The sequence below is a fragment of the Sceloporus undulatus genome, chromosome 6 (assembly GCF_019175285.1).
Source record: "Sceloporus undulatus isolate JIND9_A2432 ecotype Alabama chromosome 6, SceUnd_v1.1, whole genome shotgun sequence".
Classification (NCBI taxonomy): Eukaryota; Metazoa; Chordata; class Lepidosauria; order Squamata; family Phrynosomatidae; genus Sceloporus; species Sceloporus undulatus.
The window spans coordinates 116,304,476-116,326,187 of record NC_056527.1 but is presented as its reverse complement, the minus strand read 5'-3'; the positions used below and the strand labels follow the sequence as shown (position 1 = coordinate 116,326,187).

Below are 21,712 nucleotides of genomic sequence, written 5' to 3'. Positions count from 1 at the left end.
TTCCAAATCTCAGGTTTTTATTAAAATTAAATAAGTTACAATTACCAAAATAAGAAATCTGAGCAGAAACTGGTCAAATACATTTCACAGAAATGCTTCTTATCAAAAGAACAACCATCATTTAAAACTCTTAGGTATGAAGGTCCAAGTGTGTGTCTTTACTATTTGCATGTGAAATTCTGAAATGAGGGAAAACCTGTAAAATCTGTTCTCTAGTTTGTAGCAAATGCAGATAAAGAAAAAGCCATCTTGGTAATCTCATAAAAGATAACAAATTCCCTTATGTGTCTGAAACCAAGCCATCCAGCAGACTAGAACGCCAGTCCCAAGGAGCTGTCTGGCAAGAGGCCTCTGCAGGTTAGCAATAAAGCATTCCTCATCTCTGCCTGCTGCACCCAATTTATAGTCAAATGAGGCAAAATGTGTATGCCTCTGAGACAATAACCCCATCTGGGCAGGAACTGGCTCTCCCCTGATGCTTTCAATGGCTTTCTAGATGGAAGGAAGGTGTGAGGCATCCCATTGTCCCAAGTTTTATGTTTTCTGAATGCAGAGGGAAAACATTATTTCCCTCCAAGGGTGAAGTAACGAAGGCAGGATTAGACACACAAATGGGAACTCAAGGATGATCTACCTCTTCCTATCTGTTTCCTCCCCAAAACAAGGAATGTCTTGTATCAAAAATAAAAATAATAAAAATAATGATTTTACAATCAGAAACAAAAGTTCACTTGGTTCAAACATACAAATCATATCACATCTGTCTCTATTTTTACCAGGATGGGCATGAGAAGGTGCTTTTTGACGCTTTCCCATATGTTTATGAACAGGTAACAGAGATGTTCAATAGGGGCAAAACTAGACACAGACACAGACACGACAAACGGTCTGCAAAGAGGCCACTGAAATACTCCCAATTCTGCTTGGAAGAGAAACCAAGTAGCATCTTGTATGACTGGACACGACACGTTAAATCTTTCCGTTCCCTCTCCCTTCTTGTGCTGCATTTCACATGGCAGATGGGATGGATCAGGGCAGGAAAGAGATTCTTGGGCCACGTATCTGCAGCCTCTGAGCCTGTGGGCTAAAGAACAGCGACTCCAAGGGCAGCAAAGTGCTTTCATGGGCAATAACCAGGGCAGGAGTTTCATCAGCCTCCATCATCCTGCACATGTTGTGGGGAAAGAATGCTCTGGGTGTCGCCAAGGGCCAGCTTCCCCAAAGCTTGTAAATGCCAAGCAGGTTACATTCTCCCGAAGGCGCAGGTCATAAGCGTTGTTGATTCAAGCCTTCCACGTTCTTTCATATGATGTAACAAGTCATGAGAGCCAAGTCCTTCATTTCAGAGCCGTAAGCTGTGCAGAAGGGAAGAAAGAGGTACCAGTGTAAACAACCAGCGAAGGTGACCCTGTTTTATATTCAAGGACTTGAAATGCTACATCTAGCTCTTGCCAGCACAGGCTCCACTCTTGTATAGACTCACCTCACAGGAACCATACATTAAAGTGGGAGTGTATTTTATCTCAATGCCTGTGGCCTAGAAAACCTACCCTCCCACAGAAACAAGCCAAGGACTAAGAGTGCTCAGTTCCATAGACTTTAGCCCTGAAAGGTCATGGAGCTCTCACTTTCAAGAACTCTGGCAACCTATGCTTCCCTGTTTTTAACCCATAAAGCACCACTTGTATTCTCAAGTTAGAAATGCTGCTTAGGATTCCCCCCCACATAAAGCTCAGCACACTTTTGTCTAGGGCAGTGTTTCCTAAACTGGTTCTCCAGATGTTTTGGACATCAGCTCCCAGAATTCCTGTTGCCTGAGCTGTTTGGTGCTTCTGGGAGTTGAAGTCTAAAACATCTGGATGACCAATGTTTAGGAACCACTGGTCAAGGCAGAAGAATGAACCAACTTTTAAAGGAGCAAAATGAGTTTGTATTAGGCATTTTAAGTGTTGATATTCAGGTCCAAGAGAAATGTGGAGGCAGCAGAGGGGACCACAGGCGCCAACAGCATCTGCTTCTGCTCCACGCCAGGGCCATCCAAAAGCGGCTGCCTGGTGCAATCCTGAGTGCATCCGACGGGGACCAGGGAGCATCCAAGTTTACCTCTCCACTGAGCCATGAAGCTCACTTGGGGACCTGTTGGGCCAGTTAGACTCTCTCATCTTAACCTGCCTCAAAGATGTTGTACAAGTAAAAAGTGGGAAGGAGGGAGCCACATAGATTGCTTTGACCTATTTGGTAGAAAGGCAGGTCAGAAGACATGTGCTAACAGTGAACGCCCCACAGCAAGGAACGCTGGATGCCAAGTGCTTTAATGACGCCAATGGCTTTGTTTTATTTTGTATTTCACTTCATGTTTATAAATGCTGTGAGGCTGTGATGGAGCCTTGGGGGGCGCAGTGGTTCAATGCCTGTCCTGCAGCCATTCACTCAAAACCACAAGGTTGCGAGTTCAAGACCAGCAAAAGGGCCCAAGCTCGACTCAGGCTTGCATCCTTCCGAGGAGGGAGCTAAAATGAGTACTCAAACTGTTGGGGGCAAATTAGCTTACTTGCTGTTCACCGCTATGATCTTTGGAATAGCAGTACTGTATATAAATAAAACAAATTATTATTATTATTATTATTGTTATCTAAACAGAGCTCAGTAAATTAATGCTGCACATTAATGAAAGCATGTAGTGTTTCATTAAAATGGAGAAGATACACGAGAGCTTCATTATACTAATACAGTAATTTCATCTTCAACCATCAACCTTTTTCTTCAAACATTCCCAAAGCTTCAGGCCCCTTTTAAAGAAATGACAGTGATTCCTCCTCAAATCAGTCTGCAAAACTGTTCCAAAACATAGCAGTTTCACCTTCCTAAGCTGCCCCTAACCTGGAAGTAAGAAAATGCCCTTCAGAGACCCAGAAGTGATTAAATGGTTTGACATTCCTTCTGGGGCACCAAAGACAGGCTGCTGCAGTTTAGGATGGGGAATATAGGGGCCACAAGAAGCCCCCATGTCGGCTGAGGGGCCTATTTGCTTACAGCAGTGGTCCCCCAAACTGTGCTCTATTGGCCAACATGGCTGAGGCTTCTGGGAGCTGATGTCCAAAATCTCTTAAGGGCACAGTTTGGGGGCCACTGGCTTACAGCATCCCTTGTAAAGCACAAATGGTCTTGTACAGATAATTGATGCACCAAAGGAAGAGGGAGCCCTTGCTGCCCAGAGCCCAACCCGATTCCAGAAGCGGCACAAAGGGGACCAACACTATGTGTCTCCAAATCATTTCTGACTCTCGGTGGCCCTAACCAGGCTTCTCTTAACCAGATTTCTTCCAAAGGAGTTTGCCACTGCCTTCCTCTGGCAGGAGGCTGACTGGTCTCCAGAGCCCTACTCCAACGCTCAAACCACGCAGCTTCATGGCCTTCCCAAGAAGGAAACCAGAACTACTTCTGGGTAATTAAGTGCATTTCTCTGCTCCGGTTAAAATTAAGAGTCCTGAGGTATAGAGAAGAAAAAAGTGACAGAAGCACATGCCAAGAGTGAGCAATCTCCATCTGGGGCCAAATGGCCTTGTCCCCCTTTGAGACCTCCATCCTTTATAGAGGTCTCTTTTTATTAAAAGGCTGAAATGACTCTCCTAATACTTAGCCACATTAAGGGCGCATGTATGCGTCTTCAAGTCACACAGGGGCCTCATGAGTTCCAGACATTCTCCTTAAGCTACACAGGCTGCATTTCAGCCCATCCAGCAGCGGGAGGCCAGGCTCCCTTCTGGGAGAAAGGCAGCATACTGCCATGCTGAGAACCACCCTAAATGTGGCCCTAAGGCTCTGAAGAGGGCCCCGCACCCTTGTCATAGAAGCCTTTAGGGACTAGAGCCAGTCAGTGACAGGCCTCTTTTGCTGGAGGAGGGAGAGAGAGAGAGAGAGACAGGGCCTGTGGAGAAGGCATGGCTGACCCACATGAAACCCTCTGGGAGACCTGGGGCAAAAAGTCACACTCTCTCAGCCTCAGGGGACAAATCTTGCCAAACCCCAGGACAGCTTTGCCTTAGGATCGCCTCACGCCAGGAAAGACTTAATGGCACACAACCCTTGAGGCGTCTATGAGGGATGCCTTTATGTTCTGAGTCTCGCCTTCAAGGAGCCTGGCTGTTCTGTGCCTTCAGGCCATTTCCTACTATGGCGACCCTCAAGTGACCCTGGGGCTGGGTCTCCTGGGCAAGAGCTGCTCAGAGAGGAGGCTTGCCATTGCCTTCCCTGAGGCTGAGAGAGTGTGCTCTCCAATGGGTTTCATGGCTGAGCTGCAACTGGGAGCCTGGTCTCGAGAGCCAGAGACCCGCCCTCAAACCGCTGCGCCGCGTCGCCTCAGTGCCCTCTAAGAGCTTTTCGACTTCAGCTCCCAGAATCCCCGACTGCTGGCCAACACGGCAGAGGCTTCTGGGCGCTGAAGTCCAAGCCCTTCACGGGCAGAGTCTGGGGGCCACCGGCGGATATATGGACCTATTCCGAAACCCCAGACTCCGAAGGCCTCGCGAAGGCTGTCTCCTGGCCCCAGTTCAGTCACTTTGCCCTCAAACGAAGCAGGAACTTCGTCTCTGTTTCGTTCTTAGTTCCATCGGTTCTTATTTCCTTCCTCTTTAATACAAAAGGCCACTGTGTTCCTTCATGGGACCCTCCGGCTTTTGCTCAGTCTGCAGAAGCTTTGTATCTCGTCCCTAGACAGGACTACACTTCCCATGATCCTCCCGCTTCCCATCCGAGAGAGAGAGAGCAGCCATGATGCTCACGTCACATACAAGGCGGGGAGGGAGAGGGCGAGGGAGGGCCACTCACGGTTGACGGGCATCCGCCGCCGTCCAATGGGGAGCGAGTTGCTGCGGCCACGCCCCCTCCTCCGGCTCCGCGCATGCGCAGCGCTCCCTTCGCCCTTGAGGAGGCGCTTGAAGGCTCGCCACAGCCGCCATTGCTGTCCTTCCTCGTCTTCCTCCTCCTCTTCGTCCTTCGTCTCCGCTGCCTCTGCCTCCGCGCCGTCTTTCCCCTCCTGGAGGCGGACGACGCGGTGCCAGAGCTCGGCGTCGATGGGCGGCAGGACGAGGCGCCTCCTGGCCCCGCCGCTGCCTCGCCTGACGCCGGCCACCAGAGGGTTGCCTCGCTCGCGGAGCGGAGTGACGGCCCGGCAGTAGGGGCACGTGACCTCCTCCCACCAGCCCTCGCGCGCCAGCCGGCACACGCACGCGCTGCACATCACGTGGCGGCAGCGCGAGGGCTTCCACGAGCCGTGCGCGGCCCCGAGGCGGCGGGGCGCGCGGCCGCAGCGGTCGTAAGGCATGCAGCAGATGCCGCACTCCAGCTCCTCCTCCTCGCCGCACTCCGAGGCCACGCCTCCCCCTCCTCCGCCGCTGATAGGCGCCTTCTCCACCAGCATTTTTGATGGCCACGCCCTCCCACCAACATGTGTGGCGAGATTGTGGGGCACCAAGCCTCGACTCCCTCTATTTATAAACGCGATGCGGCGCTGTAGCCACGCCTCCTTTTTGTTTCCCGCCAATCAGGAGCTCGAAGGGGCGGGGGCGCGAGGAAGGGAGCGGGCGACGGGAAAAAGGGCACGCCCCTTTCGAGCGACGGAGAAGGCGATTGGTTGGGGAGAAAGAATGAGGGGGCGTGATGACGTCAGACGTAGCCTGGAATCAAACAGCGGCGCCTCAGGCAGAGAGAGCGACTCAGCTTCGCCTCTGGCGCGAGATTGTAAATGAGATTCAAAGTAGTAATGTTTATTATAATACGTAAAGGAATAAATAATCTCAACACTGCAGAAATAAATTGACCGCCACGGCTCCGTGCTGAGGGATTCTGGGATTTGTAGTTTTTGTTGTGGCATTAAGAGGGGGCTAAATGTCTCACAAAACTACAAATCCCAGCATTCCTAAAAAAACCCTGAAAATGAACTCAAACGTCCTGAAAGCACAGCGGACCTTTCCTGAGTAAGGCCTGCCCTGAGGAGGCCTTGGATGGGGCCACTGAGGAAGGCCAGGCGCTTAGAGAGACATTGGCAGCCTGAGCCTAAGTTGCTAGGCTTTGGCCTACTTCCTCAGATGCATTTGGAGAGGCGCTGTAGGCTGTGTTTTTGGAGGAAAGAGCAGGCAAAACTAACTCTTGAGGATCCCTAGCCTTCTTCAGCTCCATCGTCTCAAATGACTTGGTTTCCATTGGACTTACACACTGACTTAAAATGATATCCTAGAATCGTAGAGTTGGAAGAGACCCCAAAAGGGCCCTGATCCAGTGCAAGCCCTTCTGCCAGGCAGGAAGTCCACCAAAGCATCCCATTGAGAGATGGCCATCAGCCTCTGTTTAAAGACCTCCGAAGAAGGAGACTCCACTTATTGCAAGGCAGCATCTTCCACTGTTGAACAGGAAGTCCCTCCTGATGTTGATCCGGAATCTCTGTTCCTGGAGCTTGCATCCATTGCTCCATTGGGTCCCATTCTCTGGGGCAGCAGGAAACAAGCTCTCTCCGTCTTTAATATGGCATCCCTTCAAGTATTTAAACAGGGCTATCATGTCACCCCTTAACCTTCTCTTCTCCAGGCTAAACTTCCCCAGCAGTTCCCTCAGTCGCTCCTCATAGGACTTTATGGCTTCCAGACTCTCCACCATTTCAGTCGCCCTCCTTTGGAAAGCCGCATTCACCCTTAGCCCCCTGCCCCAAGAAACCCCCTCAGACCACTCTCCCAATGCATACAGCCAATCCCCTGGAGAGCGGTTCCCTTCTTAGGGCTTTCCCAGGGGCTCCAGTGGCCTCTCCGGGAAAATGAAAGAAATACAAACAGAATGAAATTAAAGAATAAGAAACAAAAAGTAGCATCAAAATAAGAAAACTAGAAATTGGGTTCCGAATGGACACTTGCCAAGTTGAACTGGCCAAAGGGCTTCTGGAGTCAAAAAGGCTGGGAAACCTTGCTCTTCTAGAGTCTAGGCAATGGAAGCAGGGCCATGGGTTCCCCTTTCATTGGCCGTGTTCACTTTGTTTCTAGTCATCCCAGAATGGGAAACTTTGAGGGCTGTACCATCAATTGACAAACACTCACAAATTTAACCCAGCATCTCGGAGGTTTAAGAAACAATTGCAGTTTTAAAATCTCAGAGAGGGATACATCACAATCCATCAAGGCGCAAGATGCACCAGCTGTCATGGAGACTTCACATCATGTACATCCAGCAAAATAATCAATAATCAATAACAACAACAATAATTTTTTATTTTTGCCCTGCCTCTCCCACTGGATCGAGGCGGCTTACAGACAGAATAAAATGCAACATAAAATACATCAGTTATAAAAATATGTCCTGTTATTCCCTCCCACCATAAAGCTATCAATTAAAATAATCAGATGATCAGACGACAATCAAGACAATGATAAAGAGATGGGTCATTTTTGGGTGTTCTGCACAATGATCCGCATTCATGAGACCAAGTGGGTCAGTCAGGGAAAGCCTGTCGGAAGAGGTCCGTCTTGACAGCCTTTTTAAAGCTGTCAGGATTATTAATATTTCAGATCTCTTCTGACAGGCCATTCCATAGTTTTTGTTGGTTTAGTTTTTGTTTTGGCTTTGCTTGTTTGCTTTCAAAAGTCGTTGGATGCTCAGTAATTCAGCAACATGGTTTCTCCACATGAGGCTTTGCAAGAGAGGCTTTCTTTGGAATAAACCCAAAGCAAGGGTAAAGTCTGGCACTGTGGCCCCAACTCTTCCAGTCTCCTCTGTTCCCCAAAAAGAACAAATTGCCTTTCCCGAAAGCCTCTAAGGAGTAGTGATTCACTTTGCATTTGGTTTAACTGTCCCCTTCGTTTTAACGACACACACATCCCACCCTTTTTGCTCTGGTCACATTGACTTTGTTTGGTTTTCAGACCCTCTGCCCATCCCTAACTCAGAGCGTTACTTGAGGAAAGGTGATGTAGAAATAGGAAACACATCAGTTTCTTTGCCTTGTGTGGGTCTTTCGAGCACAGGAGCAAAGACTCTTTAAAAAGTTGGCAACTCTAATCAGAGCTTGGAGGAAAGGCTGCTTCCAAGCCATTGGTCCTGCTGGTCGAGGGGCCTGAGAAGTATCGCCTAACAATTCAATGTTTTCAAGGCAGCACAACCTCCCACCGGCCTTTGGACCCATGGCTTTCCCTTCTGTTCTGCAGTCGAATGATGCAAATATTTCAAGAAGAGCAGTGTATGGGGGAATATTAAAATGGCGCAGGTCCAGGAAATGGCACCTTGCTGAGTAGAATAATAGAGTTGGATGAGAATTTAAGGGCCATCCAGTTTGACCTCTTGCCATGGAGGAATAGACAGTTAAAGCACTCCTAAAAGATGGCCACTCAATCTGTGTTGTGAGAGCTCCAAAAAAGGAGTGTTGACTGCTTCCAAGGCTGTCAAGTAGTTTTTACAGTTAAGAAGTTCTTCTTAATGTTTAGCTGGAATCTTTTTTCATGTCATTTGAATCCACTGATTCATGTTCTAGTCTCTGAAGCAGCAGAAGACAAACTTGTTCCTTCATCTAGATGATGCTCCTTCAAGTATTTAAATATGGCCATCGTGCTTCAGTTTTCTCTTCTCCAAGCCGTGGTCCATGAAACAACTCTTCTCTGTTTAAAGGGGCCCAAGTTGGTGGCTTCGTCCCGCCTTTTGTGGCTGAGAATTCCACAGATGTGACTAGATGAGGTTCTCTGTCTCAAGACCCGGAGGAGAGAAATGCATCCCTTTCCAGACTGATTAAAAGATTTGGATTTTTAAAAAAGAAAAAGAAAAATAGGTTTTAAAACATTAAATTACATTGTTAAAAGTTAAATTAGGTTTCAAAGCTTCTTTTAGAACAATTAGTTAGAAAAGAGCTTAGGGCAAACATATGATCATGAATACCATTTCTAATTATATGTTAGGAATATGTTAACAGTTGGTGGCGATGGAAGATAACCTGATCAGTCCTATTCTCTCTTAGCTTTCCCTCTGGAGAAGGTCTGGCAATTTGGGCAGGTAGAGCAGAGCCTACCATTTGTATCCATATAAATGAATATACATGAAATGGATATAAAGAAAATGCATATAAATGAAATGAATGAATGAACTGAAAGTTAATCCGATAACAGAACATTTGCTCAGTTTGTGCCTACCTACTAATGAAACTTCCATATACATACATACATACATATATATATATATTCAGGTTGTATTAAACAATAGGGTCCTTCTACTAAAAAAATAACATGGTCAAATCTTTTTCACTAGTGATTTAAGCTGAGAATTAAATCATCAAAACTGAACCCTTTGGAGCAGCAGTTTAAATTTTGATTTAAGCGAATCTGGTTTCAGTCAGACTGACTAGACCCTGCGATGCTTCCCATCCTCCTTTGGCTGATGGCCAGAGATGGGACATTGGAGGATTTGTGGGGAAACCCTCTGAGGTAATGGGAAGGTTTTTAGTTTGTTTGGCCTCCCCTGCCGGACGATTTCTCCCTGGGCCTTTCAAACAAATCACCAGACAAATAAGATTTACTGGAAAGACAAATACAGTCTAAAGCCTCTGTGACCCGGCTGCTTTGGGTCCCGTGATGCATTTCCTTGTAGCCAGGATGCTTGGCGCTTACTCCCTGCTTTCAGAGAGCTGTGTGTGCTTTTCGGATACCTTACGGTATTGCACCAGCTGGGCATCTGTGTGGGGCAAGCTGTGTGAAAAGCCTGCTTACCATTCCCACTGTGAGTAATCCTGCTGGCAATGAGTCCTTCTTCCTCTGGGACCATGGCAGTTGCCTTCTGATGAAATCCAAGCTGCACGGGAATTAAGAACACATAGGTTTTTGTTCCCCTAAGTATGCACACTTGCAGTTGTTTCCAGGTTGCTTGATATTTTGATGAAGTCTTCATCCAGAAATTATCCTTGAGGGCGTTTCAGCATGCACTAGAAATGCACAGATGCTTGGGACTGTCTTGGCCTGGATTGTCTCCGTGGACTTGACCCTATCATAGCACATCCCCTGCCCCTTCCCCGACATCCCAGGCTGTGCTTTTGCACTCTCCTATTTACAGAGCCAGCATTTCCAGAGAGAAACATCTACATTTTTTTAAAAAGGCACCAGCTGGCTGCATACAAAGCCATAAATGAGATTTTCCCACAAAGGCTCCATGAGCCTTATTTCATGTATCAGGAAGTGCGGCTCAAGGGAACCCAGATCTGCACTGATGCATATTCTGGTGGCAGCTGGTGGCTTCCAAGTCGATGCTCAGTCAATTGACGGTGAATTTCTTCTGAGCTTTAAATTTAAAAGAACCATCCAAGGCACCGAGATTAATTGTGGGCTAGAATTCAGCACTTTGGATAGATGCTTTAAAGTTGGAACTAAAAGTTTTTATATTTAGACAATCAAAGGGGATAGTGGGATGGATCTTTTTCTTCTATTTCTTCCCTCTCTTTCCTGGCTCCGGTCTATTTCCTCTTTCTTTTTTGTTTAGTATTGTTTTTTTCCTCATCCTTATGTCTCTGTATTTCCTGGAGGTATGTATCTCCTACCTGTGGGATAAGTAATGGATTCCAGTCCATAAAAACAGATGCCACAACAAGTCTGTTCGATTCTGAAATGCTGTGGATCTCTTCCATTTCCCGTATGATAGCCTCTGAAATTTGAGGAGTGGGCTGTGCAAACTTTTAATCCCAACCAGAGCTTTTCTCCAGACCCATTTTGGAACTACGGTATATATTTATGTATAAGTCTAGAAATGTTAGTTAAAAATTGACCCCAAAATCCTGAGTCGACTTATCCACAGGTCAGTGCAAGTACTGTACTTTAACTCTGATTAAAAAAGAAACCATGCCCTGGTGAAAAGGAAGAGCATAATCTCTCCTGGAAGCATTAAGGCCCTTTTATTCTCTCCTCTCATCCTTTAAGATGAGCACAAAGAGTTGTGCCTGCTGGAATTTTGTACATTGTTTGGCATTGTTTTCCTTGCTTCATCCTTTAGATCCTTTGTCACATGGATCAACTTATACATGGGTCATATCAAAATCCATAGTTTTGGCCCTAAAAGCTACCCTTGATTTATACAGGGGTTCAACTTATAGTTAAGTATATATAGTACAGTGGATCAGGACCATCTGGATGCTGTGAAGATTTCCTTTCCTTGCAAACTGGGAGCAATGCCTTTTAGGTAAACAGGAAGCCATCAAACCGGTTGGGGAGAGAATTGCATGCAGATTTCCTTCTTGACAGCTGGAGTGATCTCTGACAAGGGAATGAGGCACCTGGCTGTCACGAGGGAATTTGAAATAGCTAGGAATGGCAGAGTCTTGATGAGATTTGTCTCTGCGTCAGACACCAGCTGCGATGAGGAGAGCAACAAACATTTGATCTCTCCTTTGGGAGCAACCAGTTGCGGGACCCAGAGAGGATGCTGTGACAGCACAGGCTTTATATCCATCAGCCCCAATCTGGTGTCTTGCAACTGTCTAAGACTACATAGGAAAACGCCTTATCCTTAGTCAGGGCCTTGATCCATCTAGTCTACTATTGTCAACTCTGACTAGCAGGAGTATGTGCCTTTCTATTGGGGTTTACTTTAGGAGGAATTATTTCTCAGCTCTACCAGGAGATCATTGGTATTCCTTCCTGGTGGTCTACCATCCAAGGGCTAATCACACACAACCCTACTTAGCTTCCAGAAATAAATTTGTACATGGTAGCATGGGAATACTGTTCCCACCATCCCCAGTCCACATACTTCTGGGCTGCTTTATACTCTTCTGTGATGTTGCAACAAAGGAGAAACCACCATTTTTTGGAAATAGAAGAGAGGGGACCAGATCTATTGATTTTAGAGGAGTATGGTCCTTATCTACCGAGAGACACACACAAGAAAGAAAGGCCCCTCCAGGTCATAGTCATTCTTAGGGTTTCTTTTTGCCCTTTTTGATTCCTTCTCTTCAGAATAACATGAAACAAATGGTACTTGCAACAGCACCTATTTGTGGTTCTATCTGGGCAACAATGTGATCTCTCAGGGTTCTCTATCAAATTACTTCTCTCTCCCAGATCTCCAGTACTTAATGGGCTGTTTGAGGATATTCCCTCTCCATTAGATGGGTTTTTCCCATTTGTTTTTAATGTGGGAGTTGGAATGGGATATGTTACCAAAATGCAGGATGCCTCTGAGCCTAGCAGTCCCCTATGTCTGGGTTATACTGTTTTGGCTGCCTAAAACTCAGCATTCATCTCATGAGTTGACTGTAGTGATACCAATGAGTCTTGCAAGAATTTTAAGTACGGTATATTATGAGGTTAGTGAGGTCTAGTCCCCTGGACTTCTTTCAGTCTCACATTTATTCCCTGTCACTTTGGTCTCCTCGATTCCCTTGTAGGTTCTCTCAAGTTTACTTTGGAAAAGGCCTAACAAAACATCCCTCGTTGATTTATCACCAGCTGGAAGGTGACGGCATCCACTGACTCACTTTGTTCACTTCGGAAGGCAAAGAGGAAATTGGCAGGAGCAGAGGCAGCAGCCATGACTCAGCCTCTTCCTAAACAGGGAGAGTGCCTTTATCGGTCATCATGGGATTACAAACCAAGCCAGTCCCAGGAGAATAATAATAATTTACAGGGTACCTTTCAAGTATTCCACATAGTACTTTACATACAGGAGTATGTTGTGTGCCTTCTAGTCCTTCCCAACTTTGGGTGACCCTAAACCTATCTTGCAATTTTCTTAGCACAATTTCATAGAATCATAGAGTTGGAAGAGAGACTCCAAGGGCCCTGATCCAGTCCAACCCCCTTCTGCCATGCAGGAACTCTCAATCAAAGCATCCCTGACAGATGGCCATCCAGCCTCTCTTTAAAGACCTCCAAGTAGGGAGACTCCACCACACTCTCTGGATGGAGTGTGTTCCACTGTCAAACAGCCCTCACTGTCAGGAAGTTCCAACCAGTTGGAATGTCTTTTCCTGTACTTTGCATCAATTGTTCTGTGTTCTAGTCTCTGGAGCAGCAGAAAACAAGCTTGCTACATCCTCAGTGTGACACCCATTAAAATACTTAATCAGGGCTATCATATCACCTCTTAAACATCTCTTTTCCAGGATAAACATACCCAGCTCCCTAAGTCTTTCCTCATAAGGCATGATTTCCAGGGCCCTTCGCCATTTTGGTGGCCCTTCTTTGGACACACTCGTTTGTCAACATCCTTTTTGAATTGTGGGGCCCAGAACTGGACACAGCATCAGAGAGAGTTTGCCTTCCTCTGGGGCTGAGAGAGTGGGATTTGCCCTGGGTGACCCAGTGGGCTTCCACATCCAACCAGGGATTTGAACCCTGGTTTCCAGAGACCAACACTCAAACCACTACACCATGCTATTGTGAGACTTCACATAGGGCCAAAATACCAGCATATTTTAGTTTAAAGCTCCAACTGCAAGTAGAAAACCTTTTTAAAACATTGGTGGGGACCTCTGTATAGAATCGGTAAGCTGCCAAATGAGGGTGTTATGGGGACATGGAGTGGGGCTGTATGGGGAACCCCAGGAAGGCTGAATGTTTGTCACCAGGTACTGGAGGCCCCACCCAGGGCACAGACAGTGGCATTTAGCAGTGCTTCTCAGACTGGGGGGGGGGACTGGCAATGGTTGTTTTTCCAATATTCCAGTGGCATTTTTAATTTTGTGCATGAAGCAAAGTTTATGTACACTAAAATATCAGAAAGAAAAGGTCTCACTGTCTCAGCCACCCATTTAGATTATTTTGGAGGATTTTGGTATTGTACATATGGGAAACTCAACCTCTACAAAGCAATAACCAGAGGCAAGTTCCATGCCAAGAAGTGGGCTGTGAATCCACTCTGGGCGCCAGGTTTGCTGCCTGGGGGAGTCTTGAAGGCCAGGCCAGCCTAGTGGGCCAAGTCCCTTGCCAGTCCCAAATGCAAGGAGAAAGGAAGACCCAGTGCAGGCTTGGTTCAATTTGGTCACTTCATGTATTGTTTATTTCAACATTTCAAATGTCAGCACCCTCCTCCCACCCACCCCCAAAAGAAGAAGACCCCTTGAAAGCCAAGTGCACTCAGTTCTACATATATGTGAAGCATTTTCCCCTTCTAGGGGGTCTCTGCAGGGATTGGGGGGGGGGGGTTTGAGGCCTAAGACTTTGCAGTGCTTCCACTGGCCTGAAGAGGGGGCTACTTGCCCTTGGAATGGGCTTTGCTTTCTCAAGCCTTTCCCATTCTTTGATCTGGCTGAGGGTGACCTCAGGTGACCCAGCCATGCTGGAAGCAGGGAATATATATATATATGTATATTCTGTACGTATTTGTGCCTTTTCCTTCCTCTTTCCCCGCTTTGCCAGTTTGAAAGAACGCCAGGAGAGCAAAAGTTGGTCAGATATAAATAGCTACAGAGAGAAAATCTGGCCTGGTTAGATCTGGAGGTAGGAATTGGTGGCAGCTGGTGGATTCTGCGACAGCTGGATGGGGAATGCATTCACTGGGGTAGTGAACCATGGGGGGGAGGGGGTGTTTGATACTATTCATTGCCCTGAATAGCTTGTTCAAAATTCAGACTAAATCCCGCAGTGGATCCACAGCCCATGGGAGACATGAGCAGCCACTGCCTCACTTACAGGGATAGCCTTTGAGATGTTAGTGTGTGCAGTGGGGGCTGCTTTTGCACAGAGTCTGGAAAATTGGCTTCTTTGGACTACAGTTCCCAGGTTCTCCCTAGACAGTGTGGCCACTTTCCAGGTTGGCTGGGGATGCTGGGAGGTTTAGTCCAAGAGGGGCTAACACTCTGAGCCCTGCCAGTTTAACCAGGTCATTTAAAAGTCTCTACCTCTTGGATCACTGGGGTTATAGGAAACAGCTTTGTGCGGCAGGTGGCTGTATTTCCTATTCTGTTTCCCTATGCTTTTCATCAGGTAGATTTTTTTAAATGGGCTTTTGTGAATTTCCCCAAGGGGGTGGGTTATATCTGCCAAAAGAGACCCCTGAAAGGGAAAGAAATGTTACTCTACACACCATGAAGCTGGTTCCTTCTTGCCAGAGGGAATGAAACATAGCATTGTACAAGTTTTTTACAATTTTGCAGCCAGTGCAAGGAGCGCAGGCACAACGCGGCCCTGTCCTGAAGCGAGGCGGATCCAAAGCAATGAGTTGTGCAAAATGGGACACTGGGGCACCCTGGGCGAGAGGGGGCCGGGGGCTCAACACCACCCTTTGCCCTCTCCTCGCTGCCCCAAGGCTTCCCATAACCCTGAGGGCACTTTTGAGCATTATTATTGCTTTAAGAAGAGATGGCTCTCTTTCCCTAGAGGAGATGAGTATGTTTTTAAAACAATAATTCAACATTAAGAAGCAACTAAATTGGAACTAAGAAGGTGGAAGGAAAAAGGCCACAGACTTCCACAGAGAATGGTAGTGTTGGTGTTAAGGGGGGCATGAATGGTGAACACAAACCACAGAGGAGAACGGAAGGTTTCTCTCATCAACTGAGGGAGAAACGGTGCCAGCTTTGCTTTCCTGCCAATGTGAACAGGTGGAATTAAGTCCATCCTGGGGTTGGCTGACAGGGGAGAAGTACCACTACAAAATACACAATGCATTATGATAAATCAAATAAGGATATCCAGAATCACATGGAAGGGAAGAAAAGACACATTCCGGAGCCTTTCCCCCCACTCTTTAAGTGAGCCCCTGTTCTGCCAACCCTATTCCCATCAGATGGGTTGCACCACAACCCCCATCAACCCCAGCCAGGACGATTGCAGTGAGAGGTTGTAGTCTGATACATCTGGAAAATCATAGAATCATAGAGTTGGAAGAGACCGCAAGGTCCATCCAGTCCAACTCCCTGCCATGCAGGAAATCCAAATCAAAGCATCCCTGACAGATGGCCATCCAGCCTCTGTTTAAAGACCTCCAAGGAAGGAGACTCTATCACCCTCCGAGGGAGTGTATTCCACTGTCGAACAGCCCTTACTGTCAGGAAGTTCCTCCTAATGTTCAGGTGGAATCTCTTTTCCTGTAGCTTGCATCCATTGTTCCGGGTCCTGTTCTCTGGAGCAGCAGAAAACAAGCTTGCTCCCTCCTCAATATGACATCCTTTCACATATTTAAACAGGGCTATCATATCACCTCTTAATCTTCTCTTCTCCAGGCTAAACATCCCCAGCTCTCTGAGTCGCTCCTCATAGGGCAAGGTTTCCAAACCTTTCACCATTTTAGTCACCCTCCTTTGGACACGCTCCAGTTTCTCAATGTCCTTTTTGAATTGTGGTGCCCAAAATGTCATATTGAAGAAGGTGGCTCTGCACTCCTTTGAATTACAGTTCCCAAGATACCCTAAGAAGAGGGACAGGGGATTAAATAAACCTTAGAAATTGTAGTTGGGATTGTCGTAGAGTCTTCAGCAGCTGATTCAAGTCCTTTGCAATCTACAAATCCCTAATTTTCCATAGCATGGCACTGTGGCAGTTAAAGTGAGATGAAACTGCTTTCATTGTACAGTGTAGATAAACCCCTGTTTTACTCTAATTGAAGCTTACATTCCAAACTGGCCTTGTGCTTTTGATGCATACAGCAGGAAACCCAAAATGTTGCCCTTCCTGCCTGTTAATTTAGGATGCTGTGCTTTCATGTAGCACCCACACACTTCACTGTTTCTTGTACCAGGGAAATGTCCACCGGATTGTATCTATGGCAACTCCTCTGTGGACGATCACAAAACAAAGAAGGTGGAAAAGATGGAAGAACAACAAAAAGTGACCACGAGAAACTAAAAATAAACCCACACATAGATGGAGTAACTCAGCACATCCACACACCATTGGGACTACCGCAATGGAGCAGAAGACACTGCTTATGATAAATTAAGGATGGATGCTGTGTGCTTTTCTTTTGTTTGGACTACTCTCCCTCCCTTCACCTTCTTACTCTGTGCCTGCTCCTTTGAAAAGAAACAAAAAACGAATCAGGCATATTGAGACGGAAAAAGAGGCAAAGCGGCCATTTGTTCCGGCCTTAGCAGGAGGCGGTGCCTCTCACCCGCCAGCCCCATAGCTGAGTTGCTCATGCCATATAGTTGTACTGTATACTCTAAGCAGCTGCCGTGGGGCAGAGTAACCCCAAATCCCGCCCCCCCACCCCACTTCATCCACCGTTGGAAGTATATGGATATTTGGTTCATGCGCAAAGCAGCCCCTTGATGCCCACCCCCACCGAATTAAGAGGCAGCAGCTGGTGGGAGAGCATAAGTGGGGGAGGCAGGTGAGGGGGGCACAGGTGCCCCCCATCGAGGAGCAGAGGGGTTTGCAGTCTGTTGGGACAAAAGCGTGCACAGTCCCGGGCGCCAATGTGTCCCTACGCCCGGGACTCTTTTTTCGTATTGGGCTTGTTACCCAGGAGTGCATCTATTTCCTGGACAACTTGGGGTGTCAGTTGGGTTAGAACCTGTAAAGAGAGAAGAAGAGAAGAGAATGTTAAGAAGGGAAGGAAGACTGTTTTTTCTTTGTCACCTGTTTGTTTCATTAATATAAAATTGCATTTGGCTCAGAAGGTGGAGCCTTTCTGACTGTGGTCCCTCTTGTTCATAAAATGTCCTCCCCAGCAAGACCCACCAGAGCCAGACATCGCTATTTTTTCAGCACCCGATCAATATATTCTAGTCATGTCAGCCGCCTTGATGGCTGCAGCAGAAAGGCGGGGTACAAGGATAATGTTTATTTTATTGTATTTAAGACATTTTCCTACTCTCAGGCATTTGATGAGATACAACTGATTGTTTTTAAACATAGGCTGATATTGTCCATTACAGCAAGAGTGCTCTGAAGCACATTGGGCACTTTTGCCCAGATGTCCCTTGGGGAGTACCCTGATCTCCATTTCACATTGTGTATCTGCCTTGTCCCCATTCCCACATGACACTATGTTCCCCTCTTTCTCCTCACCTGAATAGATCCCAAGTTCTCAATGAGCTGATCGGTGCTGGAGACCCCCAGGAGGACGGAGCTAACCCCTTCAGAGCGGAGACACCAGGCTTTTTAGGGAAAAAGAACAGGGGAAAGAAAGAAAGAAAGAAAGAAAGAAAGAAAGAAAGGTAAGAAACAGGAGAATTATCTACACTCTTCTAATGTTGCTATTACCAGATTGGTGCCTCACATATGGACTGGATTACAGCTCCCATCTAGATCTTACAAATATGATTTAAAAAGCCATTCTGTTAATGTAATCTTTTGTTTTGCCAAAAAAGAAGTTAGTCATCTACTCACTCACAGTCTCCTCTTTCCCTCCCCTCCTTCCCCCAGTCTACAACGCAGCAACCAGGCTGCCACAAACAGAAAGTAGGCAAGCCCGGAATGGCCTGTGATGACCTACAAAGGCCCTCAGCAAACTGGGCTGGAGGGGAAATGGCTTCCCAAGTCCAGTTGCAGCAGTTAGTCAGGCCCCAGGCCAGCTGCTGAAACAGCCCAGGCTGGGGAAAGGAAGGAAAGCTGGGCAAAATCTCCATGCTTGTTGTCCCTGACTGTGATAGTTCCTCTGGAGCTCCCAGAGGAAGATGAAGTTTGAGGGGATGGTAAGGAATTACTCAACAGCAGCAGCTAGCCTGCCTCAGGTTATACAGCTCAGGTCCAGGTCATTTGAGGGACCATGTTCTTCCTTTTGAACCATCCCTTGCTTTGTGATCTGCTGGGGAGACCCTCATAGCTACAGCTGGTGGGAACACGTTCTCAGTGGCAGCTCCCAGGCTCTGACACTCCCTTCCCAGAGAGGTTCGACTGGCACCCTCCCTGCTTTCTTTTCACAGACAAGTAAAGACTTTTCTGTTTCAAAAGGCATTTGACGAATTGGGTGTATAAGGCCCATCCCACCAAAGCAATGTGCAGGGTTTCCCAACTGCTGTGCCATTATGTCAGCCAGTGTGTATTTAATGGGGTATGCTTTAATCTGGTTTTAGTGTTGTTGTTTTTTTGCTCATTTAATCTCTATAACTTTTGCATTTTGTGAACTTTTACAAATGTGCTTTTTAAATGTGTTGTAAGCCGTTTTGATTCCAGAACTGGAGTCAAGGCGGGATATAAGTAAACAATCTCAATCTTATCTTGCACAGGGATGGGTTAGATTCTTTGCTCTCCTAATTCTTCCAGGGAGCATATTCTGGACTGCCTTCATCTCTGCTCCCCAAAGACCGTCAAGCAGAGCAAGGCATGTTTTGAATCAGTTGTGTGTCCGAATGGAAACCCACTCCTAGCATTTGTCCCAGTGGCACCAAATGGCCACCTACAATTTAATCAGTGGATCCTCACCTGGTTCAATGCCTCCTGCAAGTTACTGCAAACCAAGAATAAAAAAAAATCCCAAATCTTTTGCAATCTTTAGCAATCTGAGGCCAGTTGTATTTCTAAACCAATTTTTTGAAGTTTTGATTATTCTTCTTAATTCAGGTATTTTCTGGTGTGGAAGGGTAATAAAAATAGCTAGGATATTGATGGGTGTAGAAGTATTTGCAGGTCTTGTTTAAAAGAAAGAAATTTCTTTCTACATGGTCTGCATGTCAGGACTTTATGTAATGGAGTAATTTCCACTCATGAACTTTTTGAACGGGAGAAGAGATACCCAGTAACAATTCCTTTAAAATGCCCTGAAATAAAATAACACATTATAAAAAAAAGCATTGTTGCTTGTAACAAGGGCATTTTTAAAAAAAGTCCTTTTGGAAATAAAGGACACAAGTAGTTACTTCATTACTCCAACCCCCTCTTCATGTAAAGTTTACTCATTAACTTTCTTCATTACTTTTTGGGAGGCTAAAAAGTGTTCCCAGAATACTGTAAGATTTCCTCCTAAATTTCAGGACATTTTCTTTGTTTTTATAAATATATCCCAGCCCCTTTTCCCCAGGAAAGAAAAAGTTACAGCAGAATAAGGAGTAACAGAATGAGTGAATGATGGCCTCCTTCAGAGCTTCTTCACAAGTCAATAACAAATTATTTTAAAAAGTAACTTTTGAAGCTGTGTAATTAATCATCTACATCTGTTAATGTCTGTAGCTGCATGTCAAATAGCCCACCTCCTTCTAAGGCTGCCTACTCAAAGACTGAATCTAGAAGAAGTAATCCAGTTTGACACCATTTTAACTACTATGCCTCAATGCTGTGGAATTCTGGACACTAGTTTATTTGTGCACCAGAGCTCTGGAGCCACAACAAACTGCAAGGGCCAGAATTCCATAGCACTGAGGCATTGCAGTTAAAGTGGTGTCAAAGCAAATTATTTCTGCAGTTTGGATGCAGCCTGAGTCTAAAAGTTCAGATACTTCCAAGGGCACTTCAGGCCTGTTCATGCCAACACACCCGTAAGTCCACTCCTTGCTGAACACCAGCTCCCATGTTCCCCTCACCTATAGCCAGCTGTGCCACAGTGCAGCCCAGGCGTTCTGCGATCGGGTGGAGTTCTTTCACTTTCGCCTGCTGCTTCTTCCCGTCTTCACTCTGCAGCTTCTCTTTCAGCCACTGGTATCCCTGGAGGAGGGAGGCCAACAAGAAGCGATATGAGATGCTGGGGTCCTCTGCCACCAGGTAGATAGGTGGCTTTTGGAGTCCTTGCTAGCATAATGGCCAAACATGAACAGCTTTCCAATAGCATTGCAAGGATTAATCTGTACAATAAGTGACCTTGTTAGATTTTTATTTTCTTTTATTTGCATTAGCTCAGCCGTCTGAGGCTGGGAAAAGATATGAAGGCTAAGAACAGACTCTGGGAGCAAATTATTTTCTGTTACTAATCTGCTTGTACAGTTCTCATAGCTATGGGAGGAGGAGATGGGTCAGGCCTGCACACTTGGTTTGTCTTGCTTTGATTTTGTTGTTGTTTCGAGTCCATCTTCCATCAGCCTCATTCTGGGATGGGGGGGGGGATGCACCCAGCCCTGGCCCCTGAGGAATTATTGCTAGCCAGGGATAATCTGTGTAGAATGAATTGTTGAAGGGCCCAGTTCATGAGGGGATGATGGATCCCGTCTGTGAAAGGGATGGGAAGCTTCTCTGCTGTGGACCATCTGCTGCATCACGGACCACTAATATAGCTTATTTTACAGCAATAACATGGATTAATGTCTCACATAAAACAAATCATTGGGGAAATCCTATGGAAGAAAACACATAGTATGCAGGGATAGCAGTGGGTCAAGATGGCGCATAGAAGTGCAAGTATGTACCAGTTCATGACATAACATGGCATTTGGGGGGAGGAGAAGGAAAAGGAAGAGAGGGGCTTGGAGGAATAACCGGATTTAATTTGGGCCCCAGAATTTATTTCCAGTTTTGGTTCTTAGTGCTGGATCATACAAGGTGGCAACAGGGAGCAAACAGAACTTAAAGGGATGTAGTGTCCCTTTTCTTCCCAACCATTGTTGGGTAGTTTGGACAGGGTTTGTGTGTGTGTGTGTGTGGATTACAGCTACCAGAATCCATCAGCCAGCATGGCTGGGGAATTCTGGGAGTTGGAGTCCCAAGAAGGAAATCGTCTAAATAGTGCCTCTTTGTAAGGTGGAAGATTAAGACTTCCAAGGCATGACAATGGCATCTTCTCTAAGGTTGTAACCATTTCAGATTAATTAAAATATCCAGGGGGATGTTTGGGGGGAGAAGGAGACAAGAAAGGCAGTCCTTCAATAGTGGGCTTTTTGATTCATTTGAGAAAA

The 21,712-nt window shown here is 46.3% G+C and overlaps 2 protein-coding genes across 3 annotated transcripts in view; both read right to left on the bottom strand.

Annotated features, from left to right (window-relative positions):
* Positions 1–5,456, bottom strand: RNF227 (ring finger protein 227). Of its 2 annotated transcripts, none has more exons than XM_042476443.1 (2): positions 4,791–5,456; positions 1–1,355 (listed from the first exon to the last, which is right to left on the bottom strand). In XM_042476443.1, the coding sequence occupies exons 1-2, from the start codon at positions 5,417–5,419 to the stop codon at positions 1,343–1,345; spliced, it is 642 nt and encodes a 213-aa protein (XP_042332377.1). In that variant the 5' UTR covers positions 5,420–5,456; the 3' UTR covers positions 1–1,342. The 2 variants fall into 2 exon arrangements, with proteins under 2 accessions (XP_042332377.1, XP_042332376.1); XM_042476442.1 differs by having other exon boundaries at positions 4,828–5,456.
* A 10,823-nt stretch (positions 5,457–16,279) lies between these two features.
* The window catches only part of KCNAB3 (potassium voltage-gated channel subfamily A regulatory beta subunit 3), a 27,069-nt gene continuing 21,636 nt past the window's right edge, over positions 16,280–21,712 (bottom strand). The window contains exons 8-10 of the mRNA XM_042473915.1: positions 20,411–20,578; positions 17,961–18,049; positions 16,280–17,463 (exon numbers count right to left, since the gene is read on the bottom strand). Coding sequence (XP_042329849.1) covers positions 17,374–17,463; positions 17,961–18,049; positions 20,411–20,578 — 347 coding nt within the window. The 3' untranslated portion in view covers positions 16,280–17,373. The remainder of the gene's footprint in view (positions 17,464–17,960; positions 18,050–20,410; positions 20,579–21,712) is intronic.

Excerpts from the sequence above, each read along its gene's own strand:
- RNF227 (XM_042476442.1), bottom strand. The coding sequence starts at position 5,419 with ATGCTGGTGGAGAAGGCGCCTATCAGCGGCGGAGGAGGGGGAGGCGTG. Across the intron at positions 1,356-4,827 it reads GCGGCGGATGCCCGTCAACC|CTTACGGCTCTGAAATGAAG; the intron begins GTGAGTGGCCCT and ends CCTTCTGCACAG.